Raw genomic sequence first — 18468 nt, 5'->3', positions numbered from 1 at the left:
TTTTATCATTCATTCATTCCCGGGGGAATCGAAGCCATGACCTCGGCGTTACTTGTGCATTGCTTTACTGTTTGAGCTACTTAATGCTATAATTACTTTAAAACTATTTTAAACAATAGTTATATCAGAGCTCGTATTAATTGAGCACATTAAATATTTTTACTTTAAGAGTGTAATGATCACTTTGTAAGTGAAATACAAAAAATCATGATGGTGCAAAACTTAAAATAAAAAGTGACCTGTAACAGGATTGAATGTAGAAACAGATCTAGATCTAGAAGTTTATAGTACTATTAAAATTGAAAGTTAATCATTTTGTATTCTGTTAATAATGAGGCTTTTTATGAGGCACAGACTGACCCACTGACGTTGTGTGCATGTGTGTTGCAGGCGTATAAAGTGGCGTTAGACTCTTTGGGTCACAGTGAATACGCGCTGAAGGCCGGATTTCACCTTAATCCCAAATCAGTGGAAGCAGCTTTGCAGGTATGTTGGCCGTGTGTGGAATTACAGCTTAGTGCTGATTAGAGCTTCTCTCAGGATGTTCATGTGTTCAGCAGAGAGACACGTGAATGTCCACATATTTAAATATGCTGCACATATTTAAAGTCCATTTAAAAAAAAAAGTCTGTTCACTCGCCGGCCATATTTGCTGCTATTTCGGGCATCAATGACAAATCCCATCTACTTGAATGGGGGAATCCTAAAATCGCAAAAACTGCTTGCCGAACTCACAATTATATAACATTTCAATTCCGCAACTTCCTCAGAAGCTCTCAAGCTGTTACTTGTAAACATGACTTTGTTGCGTCTTCACAGGCACATGCATTTGTGTGTTGTTGTTTATTTGGTTTAATTGTGTGTGCATATGAACAGTGTTTGATTATTGCCGTGTGTGTGTGTGTGTGCAGGGCTGTTGCAGTGACGCTGAAGCCCAGCAGGCCGGACGCTTTCACACCACGTCTCAGCCAATCCAGTGTGAATTACCCACAATTCCTGTCCAGATCGGCTCTCATCTCCTCCGAGGAGTTTCCTTCAACGAAAGTGCATCAGATAACCTCAAGCTTAAAACGGTATTCTGTTCTCTCTCTGAACTCAATATTATGAATTATGACTAGAGATAAGATCTAGGTGGAAAAGTAATCTATGATAGCAAGTACACAAATAAGAAATAAGGATAAAGCTAGGTGGAACATGCATGTCTCAGATGGTTTTAAACACTGATACGTGAATCTCACAAAACCTGATATTTCACATCCAAAACAAAAAGAAATTATATTTTTTCATTAAGAAAATGTGGCTTTTTAAGGTCTTTTTTTTAAATGATTATTTTCATGACAATTTTTACTCTTAATGTATTGCTCACACTACTAATCAAAAGTTTGGGGTTAGTCCGTTTTTTATTTATTATTTTTAAGAAATGAATACTATTCAGCAAGCATGCCTTAAATTGATCAAAAGTGACAGTAAAGAATCTTTAACGAGGCAAAATATTTCTAATGCTGTTCTTTTCAACTTTCTATTCATCTAAGAATCTTGAAAAATAAAATTCATCAGTTTCCACAAAATATTAATATGAAGCAGCTCAAATGTTTTCAACATTAATAATGATCAGAAATGTTTCTTCATCATATTAGAATGATTTCTGGAGGATCATGTGACACTGAAGACTGGAGTAATGATGCTGAGTATTCAGCTTTGATCACGGAAATAAATTACACTTTACTATATATTCATATTAAATTGCAATAATATTTCCTTGTTTTTACTGTATTTTTGATCAAATAAATGCAGCCTTGGTGAGCATTAGAGACCCCAAACTTTCAAACAGTAGTGTCTATTATTTAAATTGTATAGTAATGTTAAAAATAAAACATAGTAAAGAGAATAATCTAAATTCATCAAGTGTAATCTCTTCCCAGCATGCCGTGCTGCAGCTGATCAAAGATGCGCTGGACCAGAACGGCGTGGCGGTGCGGGACGACTCCCCCGTCACTGAGGTCCTGAACCAGGTGTGTCCCTCCAGCTGGAGAGGAGCCTGTAAGACCGCAGTGCAGCTGCTGTTCGGACAGGCGGGACTGGTGAGTTTCACGCCAGAAAGTCTGGTCTACATTAGAGGCATTCGCACCGGAGGAACCTTTTCATAGTTCCTAGAACTAGTTCCCGGATGTTTGCGTGTTCGCACCGCAGGAGCTAGGAACTATTTTAGTTCTAGGAACTCTTTTAGAGAAACTAATTTAGCTCCCACCTCACAGTCGGTCTAAACCAGCGCTATAGGAACTATCCTTAACGTTAGTGTACGCTGATTGGCCGAAAGCACGCAAAACACCAGCACCCGCCATTTTTTAAAAAGGCTGTGTAAACACACAGATTATAGCCTATATGTTTACTCCAGAAACTAACTCTACGAACATGTAAAACAGTGATAGATGGACCTCTTAACTTTTACTCTGAGGAGAAAATCCAACGCAACTTTTGAGGGGACCGAGCCGAACATGATTATGTATTTCTGCTCAGCAACACTGGACATCAACCACTCAGCTTACACTAATAACCTTTCATTACTGTCTAGTTTCTATGTATAACAGTTCTATCTAATAACGTATTAGACAGGACTGTTAGACAGATCGTAAACTAATGAACACGGAGAATGTGAGCACTGTGTGTTCAGGCTCTGGTGTTTCTCAGTGTTGTCAAAATAAAGGTCCACTGCGCCGTCAAAATGAAAGTCACAACAACAAGCTCGGCTTACGTCACTTCAGAGTTCTTACTGGCGGTGCGAACGCAACCAGGAAAACGTTCCTAGGGGAACCATTAGTTCTCGGGGAACAACCCTGGTGGTTAGTTCCTAGAACTTCTCGGTGCGAAAGCCCCTATTGCAGCTTATTCCACTTGGACAAGATGATGCATAAAACCACCAATCACTCTTTGTGGTGTTTACATTTATACATGTAGCAGATGTTTTTATACAAGTCATCTCAAGTCAAGTCACCTTTATTTATACAGTGCTTTTTACAATACAGATTGTTGCAAAGCAGCTTTACAGAGATGCATTTCGGCTGTTGTTCAGCTGAAGTCATTTCAGTGTTGATTCAGTTTCGTTGTAAAGATCATCAATTAAATTAGTTTGCTAACACTTTATTTTACTGTGTCCTTGTTACAAGTGTAACATGTACCATAGTAATAACAGTAAATTATGCATAATTACATGCAAGAAACCCTAACCCTACAGTAAGTACATGTTGTTTATTAATTTTAGTTAAATATATAATTACACTGTAACAATGGCATCTTAAAATAGTGTAACCGTTAGTTCATTTCATCTATAAAGTGGTTCTGGAAGCTGGTCATAGGGTCTGTGTGGAGGACCGGTCTGGTTCTTATGGTCTCTGCTGAGGATCTGTGCCGCTGACTGTCGTGTCGACGAGGCCTTCACAGGGATTGTCTAGTAGACGCTGACTTTCAGGGCTGTGTTTTGGTCGTGTCTAGGTCTAGATGTCCACCGTCTGATCTGGATATGGACCGGATCCGGCTGACTACGGTAACCTCGGGATGAGGAGGAGACAGAGACTAATATTAGCGTAGAGTACATCGGGTGTTATAAGAAGTGTTCCCGGTTCCGTTTAACCTAATTTATGCGGAGTAACAGTCATTTAACTGATTTGAAGAATAGAAATTGATAATGTGTTGTGTACGCCAGGTTAAAGAGATGTGTTTTTAGTCTGGATTTAAACTGACAGAGGAAGGCTCTCGTATAATGCTAAATAGGAAGAGGATCTACCGCCTGCAGTTGATTTTGATATTCTAGGTATTAGAGATCACAATAGACGTGAAGGACTGTAGTTTAGGGATACACGATATATATCGGCCACCATATCTTTATCAGCCTATATGTTCATTTCTTTTAATGTTATCGTTATCAGCCCGATAAGAAAAATTAGCCGATATTCTAAAGCCGATAAATAAATTATAGACACTTCAGATGCGCACTGTTCAATGTGATGGTTTTGAACTGCTTGAAATATGATTGAAATCACTTAAAAAAAGGAAAATACAGTTAAGTGCAACATGCTGTTATATAGGCTACATGCAATTATAATGAGAACAATTATAAATGTGTGCTTAGGACATGGCTTTTAATGGAGAAACTTTTGTTTTTGTAATCAGGCTTTCAACAATTATATTAATTTGGATTCAATATATCGGTTATCGGGTTTAAAATATAAATAATTATCGGTATCGCCAAAATTTTCATATCGGTGCATCCCTACTATAATGCGTTTAGAGCTCGCTCAAGTACTGAGGAGATAAACCATTTAGTGTTTTGCAAGTAATTAGAAAGATTTTAAATTTATGCAGTGTTTAATAGGGAGCCAATGCAGTGTTGACAGTGATGTTTAGAAGTGAGTACATAAAATCAATGACACCTCTACAGTAGACTAAGTGCCTCAAAGACAACTATGGATTATCGAATTTATTAGATTTTATTTTATTTCATAAACCTCACAAATGTTAGCAGTATCTAATCCTACATGAGAAGTATTCGTAGTTTTATTGGTTCATTGTCAGCAACGTTCACACGGAAGAAAGAATGAAAGTCTGAACTCAATGTTTTGGAAAAGGCCACCGGCTAGAGGAAAATGATTTATGAAAAATCATAAAGCCGTTTCCATGACGCCGTTTCTTTCCTTGCTGTGTGTGTGGTCAGAGTGACCGTGACCTTTGGGCGTGTGTGTGTTTTCTGTGTAGAGTCCCCATCATTTGAGTCACATTGAGGATACACCTGCGCTATTAATAACAATAGCCCACTTCCTGTTTGATAGGAAACACCCTCCCTGTTTCAAACTTCACGGCCTCTTTTCAAGAACTGTGGGAAATGTTTCATTTGTGTTTTCTGGTGGAAACGGCTTTCTGACAGTGATAAAGTCGGTTCACTGGGGCGCTCGAGTGTCAAAGTGTTGTTGATTTATGATCACAGGACGAGTAACATGAATGATTTATTCACTGGCAGAGCTTCATTACAGTGTGTACAGTTATTAAACCTGATGATGATGATGATTTGTTTGTGCAGGTTGTGGTTGACACGGCTCAGATTGAGAATAAGGAAGCTTACGCCCCTCAGATCTGTCTTGAAGGATCTAAAGTTGTGATCCAGGTTCCTTCCACATGGTGAGTAACTGTATAGGAGAATGTTTGTGGTAATTATAGCAATAGTTTATTAAATCTCAGTATCACTGAAAGTAATTGAATGAATAAACATGCTCTTGACTCTTTCACCGCTGAATTTCTCTGTGTTTTCACTATTATACGGTAGGGGGCGCTATTACGAATCTTCTGATAGAGAACTGAATCTCTGGATCAAAACAGGCAAAAAAGGAGCAGAAACAAACGATAAAAGCATTGCTTATGCATGTTGTAGTCTTTGAAAAGAACAAAAATGTTGCTTTTTTCTAAAACTTTCTTACCCACATTCAAGGGTTGATTAAAAAGGAATGCATGAAGCTATAATAAAAACACTTTTTTTGTTTAAAAGCAGAGGATCTGTTCTTTCTTCTGATATATTGCATGTTTAGATATTTATACTACAACATATTCTGGGGCCCGTGAAATTTTTGTGAAAGTAATAATAAAAAAAACAAAAACGCTGGTGGGGAGTCGAGACATTTAACCCCTCTTAAACTGGGTCAAGTAAGCTAAAAGCATCTTTTCCATCAAATATAAAACTTAAAGGGATTATATAATTGCTATATTTTATTATTTTTGCAAGAAAAATATTGTTGCATTTTTGGTATATTATTTTCTGTTTTAATTTTAATTTATCAAAGTTTAAGCTTCTTCTCAAAGTTTAGCCTTTGCTGATGATATGGCATAACATACAAATAAAAAAAGGCTTCTAAATGTAATCTGACTCTGCTGTTTTGTCTGTCAGGTGTCTGAAGGAGGATCCGGCCACGATGTCTCTGCTGCAGCGCAGTCTGGATCCAGAGAAGACCCTCGGCCTGGTGGACGTGCTTTACACGGCTGTGTTCGACCTCCACCGCTGGAAGGAGCGCAAGTCAGTGGCAAACGCATCAGTGCTGCGATCACACACTCACCTTAGTTCACTCAGGGCTGAATGAAAATAAATATTTCAAACATTTCTTATTTTCATTTAGTTTAAAGGGATAGTTCACCCCAAAATGAAAACTCTGTCAGTAATAACTCTCCCTCATGTTGTTCAACCCCGTAAGACTTTCGTTCATCTTCGGAACACGAATTAAGATATTTGTGATTAAATCTGAGAGCTGGATCACTCCTCCATAGGCTTCTAAGGGATCGAAACTGGCCGGCCCAAAAGTTATGAAAGACATCGTTAAAATAGTCCGAGTGACAACAGTGGCTCAACCTTAAGTTTATCAAGCGACGAGAATACTTTTTGTGCGCAAAAATAACGACTTTATTCAACTATTCATTTCCTTCTCTGTGGGAATAAGATTTTTTTATTTTGGGGTGAACTAACCCTATAACTTGATTTTACTAAAATAACTGAAATATATATCAATACACACATATATATATATATATATATATATATATATATATATATTAGGGGTGGAACGGTACACAGAAGTCACGGTTCGGTTCATACCTCGGTTCAGACATCACGGTTCGGTACGATTTCGGTACAATGGAGTGAAAAGCAAAGCAAAAATGCAGAAGGCATTTTTATAAATGTCTTAAACCTTGTATTTTTTTAAATAAGTTTTATTAATAAAGGCATAGAACCAGTTTATTTGTAGTGCACTGACAGTAGTTTTATATAATTAGTTTATTAATTAAATTATTAAAAAGACGAAAAGACCTTGAGATATGTTTGGTAATTGTACCTGAATGAATTTAAAATTAATTTGCTATTTCAGATCAAGATATTTGTTTTCCTTCATTTTAATTAACTAACTTTATTCTCATCTGAATTATAAATAATTGATTTCCGTATAAAATAATACTACCATAAAAACTTTTGTTAACAGTTGTAGGTTACAGTTCGACAAGAGTTTAGAGTCTGACAAAAGCACAATGTTGTGTTTTATTGCCAGTGTACACAAATATAAGTAAACAATTTGCAGTTTTAATGATGTCCTGTATGAAAAAAATGACGGAGTATGTTTTTACGTTTCCACTGTTCGATCGCCCGTGCCTCTCTCTCTCACACACACACACACACACACTGTTCATCGCGCGATTCGCGCCCGCGCCTCTCTCTCTCTCTCGCACGCGCGCGCACACACACACTGTTCATCGCGCGATTCGCGCCCGCGCCTCTCTCTCTCTCTCGCACGCGCGCGCACACACACACACTGTTCATCGCGCGATTCGCGCCCGCGCCTCTCTCTCTCGCTCGCGCGCACACACACACACACACACACACACACACTGTTCATCGCGCGATTCGCGCCCGCGCCTCTCTCTCTCTCGCACGCACGCGCACACACACACACTGTTCGATCGCGCCTCTCTCTCTCTCGCACACACACACACACTGTTCATCGCGCCTCTCTCTCTCTCTCTCTCTCTCTCTCTCTCTCTCTCTCTCTCTCTCTCTCTCTCTCTCTCTCTCTCTCTCTCTCTCTCTCTCTCTCGCGCGCACACACAGACACACACACTCCTGCATTGCAATCTTGATCGCAGCCTGTTCATTGCTGCGTTAACAGTCACACCAAAAGCGAATAGAGCGAAATTTATCGCTATTTAAGAGGTTTTTTTATTTATTTGTACCGTGTATTCTGCGTGCAAATTCGTGCACCGAACCGTGACGCCCGTACCGTTTCGGTTCAATACGAATACATGTACCGTTCCACCCCTAATATATATATATATATATATATATAATTAAAATGTCCATTTTTTTAAACTAGTAAAAATGACAAACTCAACTAATCACTAAAAATGTAACATTTTCTTCTTGTGTGCGCAAAATATTCTACTAAAATGTAGAAAATTATATATACATATGTATTTATAATATATATATATATATATATATATATATATATATATAATTTTCTACTAAATGTATGCATGTATATACATTTTAGTAGAATATTTCACATGCTCTCTCTCTCTCTCTCTCTCTCTCTCTCTCTCTCTCTCTCTCTCTCTCTCTCTCTCTCTCTCTCTCTCACACACACACATACATGTACTAAAATAACTGAAATAAAAATCAAAAACTATATAGACAATATAGAAAATGGAAAATATAACAATCGTAATATTGATCTCAATGACACTAAAATAACACTGATTAGAGAGAGGTTGTAATTCTCTGCTGATGTGTGTGTGTGTGTGTAGGGAACAGACTTTGCCCACCATTCAGATCCAGCTTCAACGAGACACGACCGATTACGGCGGCCCTATCGATCTCCCTCCCGGGAACAGCACCAAATCCTCCAGCGGCCTCCCCAAAACCATCTCCAAACTCACCTCACGCTTCACCAAGAAAACCTCGTCCAACTCCAGCGCTGGCGGCAGTTACTCGATCCCAAACACCCCGTCTCGCAGCAGCACCAACTCCGACGACAAAACCGCACGCCTGCACAGCATCCTTCAGATGAGCAGCATGCCCTGCACCCCCGACCCGAGCCACACACACATCGCCAACGGTGCAGACGAGCAGGGCATGAACCTTCCCACCGACCAGGAGATGCAAGACGTCATCGACTTCCTATCAGGGTTCAACATGGGAAAATCCCAGCAGGCGTCTCCGTTAGTGAAGAGAAGGAACTCGGTTGCGTCGACAAATGCGTCCGACTTGAAACCGCCAACCTCGCAAGTGTCTCATAACGCCGTGCAGACGTTAGCGCAAACCTTACAGCAACAGACACAACAGCAACAGCAGCAGCAACTTCCTTCAACACCAAAACAACAGCAAACGCAGTCGCAGCCGCAGCCGACCCTGCCGTTCTACCAGCATCTCTTGCAGCCGATTGGTCAGCCTCAGCAACAGCAAGCCCCGGTTTCTCCACAGATTTCTTCCCAGCAGCCCCCGCAGCCGAGAGCTCCCAGTAAGTGGCCCCAAGGTCCGCTGGGCGGCCTGTCACCGATCGGGCCCTTGACGCAGTGGCCCGCTCCGGGTCTGCCCGACCTCAGCTCTGACCTCTACAGTCTCGGGCTGGTCAGCACATACATGGACAGCGTCATGTCGGAGATGCTCGGACACAAGCCCCCGCAGGGACCGCGGAACAACACCTGGCCCAACCGAGACCAGAGCGAGCAGAGTCTGTTCGGGGTGCTGGGAGACTCCATGCCCTTTGACCCTGCAGGTGAGCAGATGTGTGTGTAGTGGTTGACTATCATTGGTTGAGCAAAACTCCGCTGCATGGTAGAGTGACTGTTCTGATCAAATGATTTATATATACTTTTAATCCAGGGAACTACACTAACCTTTTCCACTGGTGGCACTTGCGCTACTAACTTTTTCAGTTACTGGCACAAAACATGATTTGGTCGCACAAATTATTTATAGTAAGCCGCTCTCTGGATAATAATGAACAATAATGAAACTGTACTGCATTAGGGGTGGAACGGTACACAGAAGTCACGGTTGGGTTCATACCTCGGTTCAGACGTCACGGTTCGGTATGATTTCGGTACAATGGAGTGAAAAGCAAAACAAAAATGCAGAAGGCATTTTTATAAATGTCTTAAGCCTTGTATTTTTAAGTTGTATAAGTTTTATTAATAAAGGCATAGAACCAGTTTATTTGTAGTGCACTGACAATAGTTTTATATAATTAGTTTATTAATTAAATTAATAAAAAAGACAAAATGACCTTGATATATGTTTGGTAATTGTACCTGAATGAATTTAAAATTAATTTGCTATATTTCAGACCAATATATATTGTTTTCCTTAATTTTAATTAACCCTAACTTTATTCTCATCTGAATTATAAATAAATGATTTCCGTATAAAATAATTACCATTAAAAACACATTTGATTTTCTTTTTTAATCAATGTAGAATGTGTAACTGAAAAATAAACAGATTAGTGCTCCGACTCCGAGGACAAGAAATGAAAACCAATGCGATATGATGAATCTCCAAAAGATGGAACACACAGACTGTTTTTAAATGGGGTTGGATAAATATGTTTTGCTTTTAAAACGGTGTGTGTGTGTGTGTGTGTGGTTGGGTTACAGTTGTAGGTTACAGTTTGACAAGAGTTTAGAGTGTGACAAAAGCACAATGTAGTGTTTTATTGCGAGTGTACATAAATATAAGTAAACACTTTGCAGTTTGAATCATGTCCTGTATGAACAAAATGACGGAGTATGTTTTTATGTTTCCACTGTTCGATCGCGCCCGCGTCTCTCTCTCTCTCTCTCTCTCTCTCTCTCTCTCTCTCTCTCTCTCTCTCTCTCTCTCTCTCTCTCTCTCTCTCTCTCTCTCTCTCTCTCTCTCTCTCTCTCTCTCTCTCTCTCTCTCACACACACACACACACACACACACACACACACACACACACACACACACACACACACACACACACACACACACACACACACACACACACACACACACACACACACATAGTTCGATTGCGCCCGCGCCTCTCTCTCTCACACACACACACAGTTCGATCGCGTCTCTCTCTCACACACACACAGAGTTCGATCGCGCCCCGCGTCTCTCTCTCACACACACACAGAGTTCGAATCGCGCCCGCGTCTCTCTCTCACACACACACACAGAGTTCGATCGCGCCCGCGTTTCTCTCTCTCTTGTGTGGCTGAAGCCAACTTGATGTGTTGAATGCTCAGAGCACGTTATAAAAACGTATACTTAAAATAGACACATTTAATAAATGCTCATAGTAAATCGTAGCATATTGCCTAAAACATAAGGTAGGTACAAAAATAGTCAGTGATACATTTGCGACCCTTTAAAAATTAGGGTCGCAATGGCATTTCAAAAGGTCGCATATGCGACCATTTTGGTCGCAGTGTAGTTCCCTGTTTTAATCTTACTTTGACTAAAGAGTTTTTTAATTAAAGCTATGCTGAGCAGATGAGTTAAAATTAATGATGACAAACATTGCTATTTTGCTAAATAAAAAAAATATTCTAATTCCTAGCTTTTACTTTGGTCATTTTCAAAGACCCCCCAAAAAACACATTTTATTTAAATATTTAGTATGCATGTATTTGTATAAATATAGTTAGTATAATATTAAATTTTATTAATATATTATATATATATATTAGGGGTGGAACGGTACATGTATTCGTATTGAACCGAAACGGTACGGGCGTCACGGTTCGGTGCGCGAATTTGCACGGAGAATACACGGTACAAATTAATTTAAAAAAAAAAAAACTCTTAAATAGCGATACATTTCGCTCTATTCGCTTTTGGTGTGACTGAACGCAGCAATGAACAGGCTGCGATCAAGATTGCAATGCTGGAGTGTGTGTGTGTGTGTATGCGCGCTGCGCGAGAGAGAGAGGCGCGATGAACAGTGTGTGTGTGTGCGTGTGCGAGAGAGAGAGAGAGACAGAGAGAGGCGTGCGTGCGAATCGCGCGATCGAACAGTGTGTGTGTGTGCGAGAGAGAGAGAGAGAGAGAGAGAGAGAGAGAGAGAGAGAGAGAGAGAGAGAGAGAGAGAGAGAGAGAGAGAGAGAGAGAGAGAGAGAGAGAGAGAGAGAGAGAGAGAGAGAGAGAGAGAGAGAGAGAGAGAGAGAGAGAGAGAGAGGCGCGGGCGCGAATCCCGCGATCGAACAGTGTGTGTGTGTGTGTGTGAGAGGCGCGGGCGCGAATCGCGCGATCGAACAGTGTGTGTGTGTGTGTGTGTGTAAGAGGCACGGGCGATCGAACAGTGGAAACATAAAAACATACTCCGTCATTTTTTTCATACAGGACATCATTTAAACTGCAAACTGTTTACTTATATTTGTGTGTACTCGCAATAAAACACTACATTGTGCTTTTGTCACACTCTAAACTCTTGTCAAACTGTAACCTACAACTGTTAACAAAAGTTTTTAATGGTAGTATTATTTTATACGGAAATCAATTATTTATAATTCAGATGAGAATAAAGTTAGGGTTAATTAAAATTAAGGAAAACAAATATATTGATCTGAAATAGCAAATTAATTTTAAATTCATTCAGGTACAATTACCAAACATATCTCATGGTCTTTTCGTCTTTTTAATAATTTAATTAATAAACTAATTATATAAAACTACTGTCAGTGCACTACAAATAAACTGGTTCTATGCCTTTATTAATGAAACTTATTTAAAAAATACAAGGCTTTAAGACATTTATAAAAAAGCCTTCTGCATTTTTGTTTTGCTATTCACTCCATTGTACCGAAATCGTACCGAACCGTGACGTCTGAACCGAGGTATGAACCGAACCGTGACTCCTGTGTACCGTTCCACCCCTAATATATATGTATATATATATATATATATATATTAGGGCTGGGCAACGATTAATCGCATCCAAAATAAAAGTTTGTGTTTACATAATATATGTGTGTGTATAATTATTTTGTATAAATACACACACATGCATGTATATATTTAAGAAATATTTAGAGATGCACCGATTGATCGGCTGGTGACCGGAATCGGCCGGTTTTCACGTGATCGGCCATGATCGGCGACCGGCCGGTCAGTCTGACATAATCCGCTTTTATGCCGGTCAAATGTACTCGGGCGCCGCATGATTAACATCGCGCAACATCAGCATCACACGTGCACACGGAACGCGCACATGTAGGAAACCTCGTGAATTACGGCCGTTTCACACCGCGGGAGCAGCGCGTTTTTTTTTGTTTTGTTCGCCGTGCATGTTAATCAATGAGTGCATTCACACCGGGAGCCGGAGAAGCGCGTGAGCGTCGAGCAGGGGCGTCGCGTGAGCAACAGTGAAGCGCGGGTTTCGGCGCAGAGTATTTTTGCTGTGCTCCATTTAAGTGAAAGCACACTTTTGATGGACAAAATAAATATGATTTCATCCAAAAAGTGCCCAAAATGCACAGAATTTGCATGTCTGGTGTGTTTTAACAAGAACTGAAGTAGACTAGGCTCTGTCAGAAAGAAAATGAAGACTCAAAAATATTTATAGAAAATTTACCCATTAAAACTTGTTTTTATTATTTCCCAATCATTTCCCTGCACATACTCCATTTGTCCTGTTTAGCTTGGCTGGACATGTGTCAGATGAGAGAAGAACTGTGTGAGAAATATAACTTGCCATTGATGTACAAGTGATTGAAATAGGCCTGTGTGTGTGAGAGAGAGAAATATCTTTATACTGCAAGGCTATATTTATTTTATTTTTATTTGTTATTTATATATTATTTTATTGCCATTACCTGTTTTCATACAGAAGTTTAGTTTGCTAAATATAATTTTTTTTAGTTGGATATTGTATGTGAAAAGGAAATGGTTCTTCCATAACACTGCACTTTAGATGTGTGTGATTTTCCCACACCAGGAGTAATTTATATAGTTCTATTTTATAGCGATTATCTGTTAAAAAAAATGTTCTATGCAAAATGTTCTATTAAAGAGAAGATAGAAAATAAATATTTGTGTGTGCTGTAAAGTGGTTTGAAAAAATGAAATCGGAATCGGCTAAAATCGGTATCGGCAGGTCAAACTCAAGGAAAAATCGGAATCGGGATCGGCCTAGAAAATTGTAATCGGTGCATCTCTAGAAATATTTGCATGTATATACTTTATATATATTTATACATAATTAATATTATATATAAATATTTGATATATTAATAACACATTTTTCTTAAATATATACATGCATGTGTGTGTAGTTATATATACAAAATAATTATACACACTACACACACATATATTATGTAAACACAAACTTTTATTTTGGATGCGATTAATCGCGATTAATCGTTGACCAGCCCTAATATATATATATATATATATATATATATACACATAGTGTATATATATATATATATATATATATATTCAGTTTTATTTATATACACATATTCAGTCACATTTCCATAATGTGCATATTTTTTTATTTATTATTGTACTATTATTAAATTATTATTGTATTATTATAATACATTTTTTTAATTAATCTTTATAAGTAATTGCTCTGAAACAATGCTTCAAATTGACAGTGCAATTTTAATCTAATGAATTAAGAATTTATTTTAATGCAAATAGCATGTAATGATTTAATTGTTTTCTCATTGTGAGTGGTGTAGAGAGTGTGAGTGTGTAGAGGGAGTAAGTGTGTGTGTGTGTGTTGGACTCCATTATGTGTTTCTGCTGTGCTTGACAGTTTAAACAAAGCGCAGGACTAACCCCACACATCTCTCTGTGTCTGTCTCGGTCAGTGGGCTCGGATCCAGAGTTTGCTCGTTATGTTGCCGGGGTCAATCAGGCCATGCAGCAGAAACGCCAGGCTCAACATGTCCGCCGTCCCAGCAACCCCCGCAGTAACTGGCCCCACCCTGAGGAGCAGCACAGGGGCTGGGCACACCCCGAATACTACAGCGAAGGGTGAGTGACACATGACCAGTCACATGGTGCTCGCCATGAATTATCTCAGTTGTCCTGTAGTGTAAACATTGACGTTAAAGGGGACCTATTATGCAAAATTCACTTGGACATAAATGTGATTTGGCAGTGTGTACACAACCACCCTATAGTGATATAATCCACTCACTCCTTCTTTTTTTTATCCCCATAAATCATAACCAGCGTCTCCCAACGACCTGTTTTCAGCGATGGGGCTGGTGTGACGCCACAACAGCCACAGGCCCCGCCCACGAATGTTGCCGTTTTAACATAGAACCGCCCTGATCGAGTTCACAGCGAGTTGTACACATCCGCCATTGCTGCACTGACGAGAATGTCTCAACAGGTGTTGTGTGGCTGGATGTATTAATCCACATAGCTCTCTCTATTTACTCCCGAAATCTGAGCCAGCCGCTGAAGACGAGGTGGATTAGTTTTGTTTTCGAAGGAAATGCTCCCTCAACTCTATACCGAAATTCGTTTATTTACTTGCGCACTTCTTATACTGTTTACTCGGCTCTTATGGTGATTTTCTGGAGTAAAACTGACATCTTCGTCTTTTGTGTCATGTACAATAAACTTTATTAAACTCATCAGTATATTTTTGGGCATCATTCAGACGGGGTCGACTGCTACAGCAGGCTTGTATTAATAGTGGATACAAGCAGATGACAAATACGTTAAAACCATAACTAAACTAAATTATACCTGTTCCATCTCCATACAGTATATATTCTCTGAATCTGTAGGCATTATTGTCCGACTCCAGGTCGAAATGAACTCCTCACAGAAGGAAACAGAAACTCTCAGTAGCGATGAGATTGTCCTGACACTGAGTGCAAGCCCGTGAGGCTCCGCCCCCTGTGCCGGCAGCAGCAGCTCATTTGCATTTAAAGGGACACACTAAAACGGCGCGTTTTTCTGAGCCCCAAAAAGTGACAATTTAAACATGCTGTAAAAATGATCTGTTTGATATTTTGAGCTAAAACTTCACATACACACTCTGGGGACATCAGAGACTTATTTTATATTGTGAAAAGGGGCATAATAGTTTTAGATGTTGATATAGATGTTTGTATTTGAGCAGGGAGGCGGTCAACAGCGGCTGGTCAGCCAATCAGGGGGATTCAGCCAGTTCGAGTGACGAGACCTCCTCGGCCAATGGGGACAGTCTGTTCTCCATGTTCTCTGGGCCGGACCTGGTGGCGGCTGTCAAACAAAGACGGTAACCAACATTTGATTTGTTCGTCAGAAACTTTTATCGGAAGCGCTTCATGTGTTTGAGATGAGTGTGTTGCTCATGTTGAGTGTGTTTTTTAGGAAACACAGCTGTGGTGAACAGGAAGTGTGTACTCTGCCCTCTCCTCCACTGCACCACACCAGTGACGACAGTAACCAGGTAGGAATCAAACACACACATGTTTATTCCATAATAATATGAGATGGAATTTCACAGTAGGTGCTTTCACATATGCAGCCGTTGCTGTAAATCGCTTTTGTCATAGAATGTTTAAATAATTAACGTTTGGATTATAATTATTTTTGCACGAGTGCACATTCCCCCCCAAATTAGTAGTAATATGCTATATTTTTGACTTAGCCAGATAAACATAATTTCTGACAAATTATGTCACGTCAAATTCAGTGTGGCGTAACATGCAGGATGCCAGGAAGTGACATCACAGAGAGGACTCTTAAGATATCAGATTTGATTCTGACAGTTACTTAAAAAAAAAAGATTTTTTATAAATGATAAAACCCCAGGATAATCATGATTTAAAAATTAATATTTGTAAATTAACTTCAAGTACCGCAATAATAAAATAAAAAAACGAAACAAATTTTTGTCAAGCTAAAAATAAACTTTATTTTGAATTTTCTATTATTATAATTTTTTATTTGACAATGTCAGATAATCTTCTTTGTTTTAATAAACCTATATTATACTAGTTTATACAGTAATAGTATAATATGTAAGAAAATACAAAAATAAGATTAATACTGTCAATATTTGTGCAATTTGTTTTATTTTGACAAGTTTTTCATTAGTCACTCAATTTTCTTTTTTAAAAGTTTTAAAAATATTTATATTACATCAGACTATTGTGAATATAACAATTACATTTCTGAGAAACTTTGAAACTAAAAACTTTAAAATGCAGATGCAAGTGCTGGGCAATGATTAATCGCGATTAATCACATCCAAAATAGAAGTTTGTGTTTACAGTGTGTGTGTGTGTACTGTGTATAATTATTTTCTATATATAAATACAGACACATGCATGTATATATTTAAGAAAAATGTATAAGTGTGTATATATATATATTAGTATATACATGCAAATATTTCTTGAATATATACATGCATATGTATGTATATATATATTAATCGTTCACCTTCTTGAACATGAATATTTGTCATCTGCCCTTCGGCACACTTTCATAGTTTTGCTCCATATGTGTGTTGTGCTGTTTGTGTTACAGGACAGCAAAACTAAAACATGGCCTCCTAAAGCCCCGTGGCAGCACTCCTCCTCACACACCAACACCATGCCCAATCCCAGCTCTTCCCTCTACCAGATGAACATCCCCTCCAGCCAATGGGGCGACTCCATGCAAATGCTGCAGTCTCCGGTGTGGTCGACAGCCAATGACTGCCCTCCATCCTCCGGGATCTCTTCCGGCTTCCCGTTCACACCACAACAACAACAACAACAACAGCAACAGGTTTCCCAGCACAAGATCCTGAGCAAAGGCTTCAAAACCTTCCCGCTCAAACCCGAGCATCGACCCTCATACCTACACCAGTACTGAGCTGGACCCGTGCTGGGAGAGGTCGAACCGATGATGTTTTATAATCCCAACACGGCTTCATCGTAGAAACGCAGCTGGGATTGTTCATCTTGTGGTGAAGTGTGCCGTAAACCTGGTCTAGACTCCAACCTTGTGAACTAGAAGTGTTTTTATAGGGAAATTTGCATTTAACATAGTGGTTAATAACATTTTTGTACACAGATGCGTGTCCCCAAACAGAAACGTAACTGCCTTCCACGCTGTCTGAGCGATGCATGACTCGAGTTAACAAACAGCAGCAAGTCGGACCATTTCACTGGCAGCCGCTTCGATCTCGATTCGTTCGGCTTCGAGTTTACACACGACTTTTCCGATATGCATGGCCACCGTGCTCACTCACTGCGCACTATTGCAGCCGCATTACGAAGACCCGGGGTCCTGGTTCGCTAACCGGACGTCCCATATAACGATACTGTGTTAAAATAGCTGTAACTGCCAAATGTCACGTGGGACGACCCAGACTGCAGCTCTCAGCTACTGTTCCATAGCTTGTAAAGGACTCGGAAAAAAGACACAAAAAAGAACTATAAATAATTTACTTTTTATGAAGAGGCTTTGAGCAGGCTCGGCAGAAATATAATAATCATAGCAGAGGTGTAATTTGAAAGAAATACACTACTTTTTCAACGTCTGACAGATTTAAAAAGAAGAAAAAAAGAAAAAAAAAGGATGTTAGCAGTAAGTAACTTTGTGCCATGTTGTTTTGAATAGCACTTGCAGATATTTTCTCTAACCAAAGTATTGTTTAGAGGGGGGAAATGGTGCTTGAAATTAAAAAAAGAAATGTTGTTTGGGAGCGTAGTAGTAGTTATATCTAGAAAGAGAGAGAGAGAAGAAAAAAATCCTTTTATGAAAAACACAAAACCCTTCTGTATGGTCGAACCCCTTCATCGTGTTTGTTTTCCCATTGGCTTTCTTCAGAACGACACTAACACTTCTCATAAATATAACATTTTATTCCTTTCAAATACAATATATTTCTTGTACAAATATTGACAGTATTAATCTTATTTTTGTATTTTCTTACACATTATACCATTACTCTATAAGTTAGC

General features: G+C 39.2%; 1 protein-coding gene across 1 annotated transcript in view; it reads left to right on the top strand.

Annotated features, from left to right (window-relative positions):
• LOC130078088 (granule associated Rac and RHOG effector protein 1-like) overlaps nucleotides 1–17408 on the top strand; it is a 30683-nt gene extending 13275 nt beyond the window's left edge. The window contains exons 4-13 of the mRNA XM_056243577.1: nucleotides 391–486; nucleotides 912–1073; nucleotides 1923–2081; nucleotides 5072–5169; nucleotides 5930–6055; nucleotides 8329–9299; nucleotides 14377–14542; nucleotides 15648–15785; nucleotides 15881–15959; nucleotides 17045–17408. Of these exons, the coding sequence (XP_056099552.1) occupies nucleotides 391–486; nucleotides 912–1073; nucleotides 1923–2081; nucleotides 5072–5169; nucleotides 5930–6055; nucleotides 8329–9299; nucleotides 14377–14542; nucleotides 15648–15785; nucleotides 15881–15959; nucleotides 17045–17374 (2325 nt within the window). The 3' untranslated portion in view covers nucleotides 17375–17408. The remainder of the gene's footprint in view (nucleotides 1–390; nucleotides 487–911; nucleotides 1074–1922; nucleotides 2082–5071; nucleotides 5170–5929; nucleotides 6056–8328; nucleotides 9300–14376; nucleotides 14543–15647; nucleotides 15786–15880; nucleotides 15960–17044) is intronic.
• The last annotated feature ends 1060 nt before the right edge of the window (nucleotides 17409–18468 follow it).

The sequence above is a fragment of the Rhinichthys klamathensis genome, unplaced genomic scaffold, assembly GCF_029890125.1.
Source record: "Rhinichthys klamathensis goyatoka isolate OS25496 unplaced genomic scaffold, OSU_Roscu_1.1 h1tg000813l_1, whole genome shotgun sequence".
Taxonomy (NCBI): domain Eukaryota; kingdom Metazoa; phylum Chordata; class Actinopteri; order Cypriniformes; family Leuciscidae; genus Rhinichthys; species Rhinichthys klamathensis.
The sequence above is the reverse complement of the archived record's forward strand: the minus strand, read 5'-3'. Positions and strand labels throughout refer to the sequence as shown.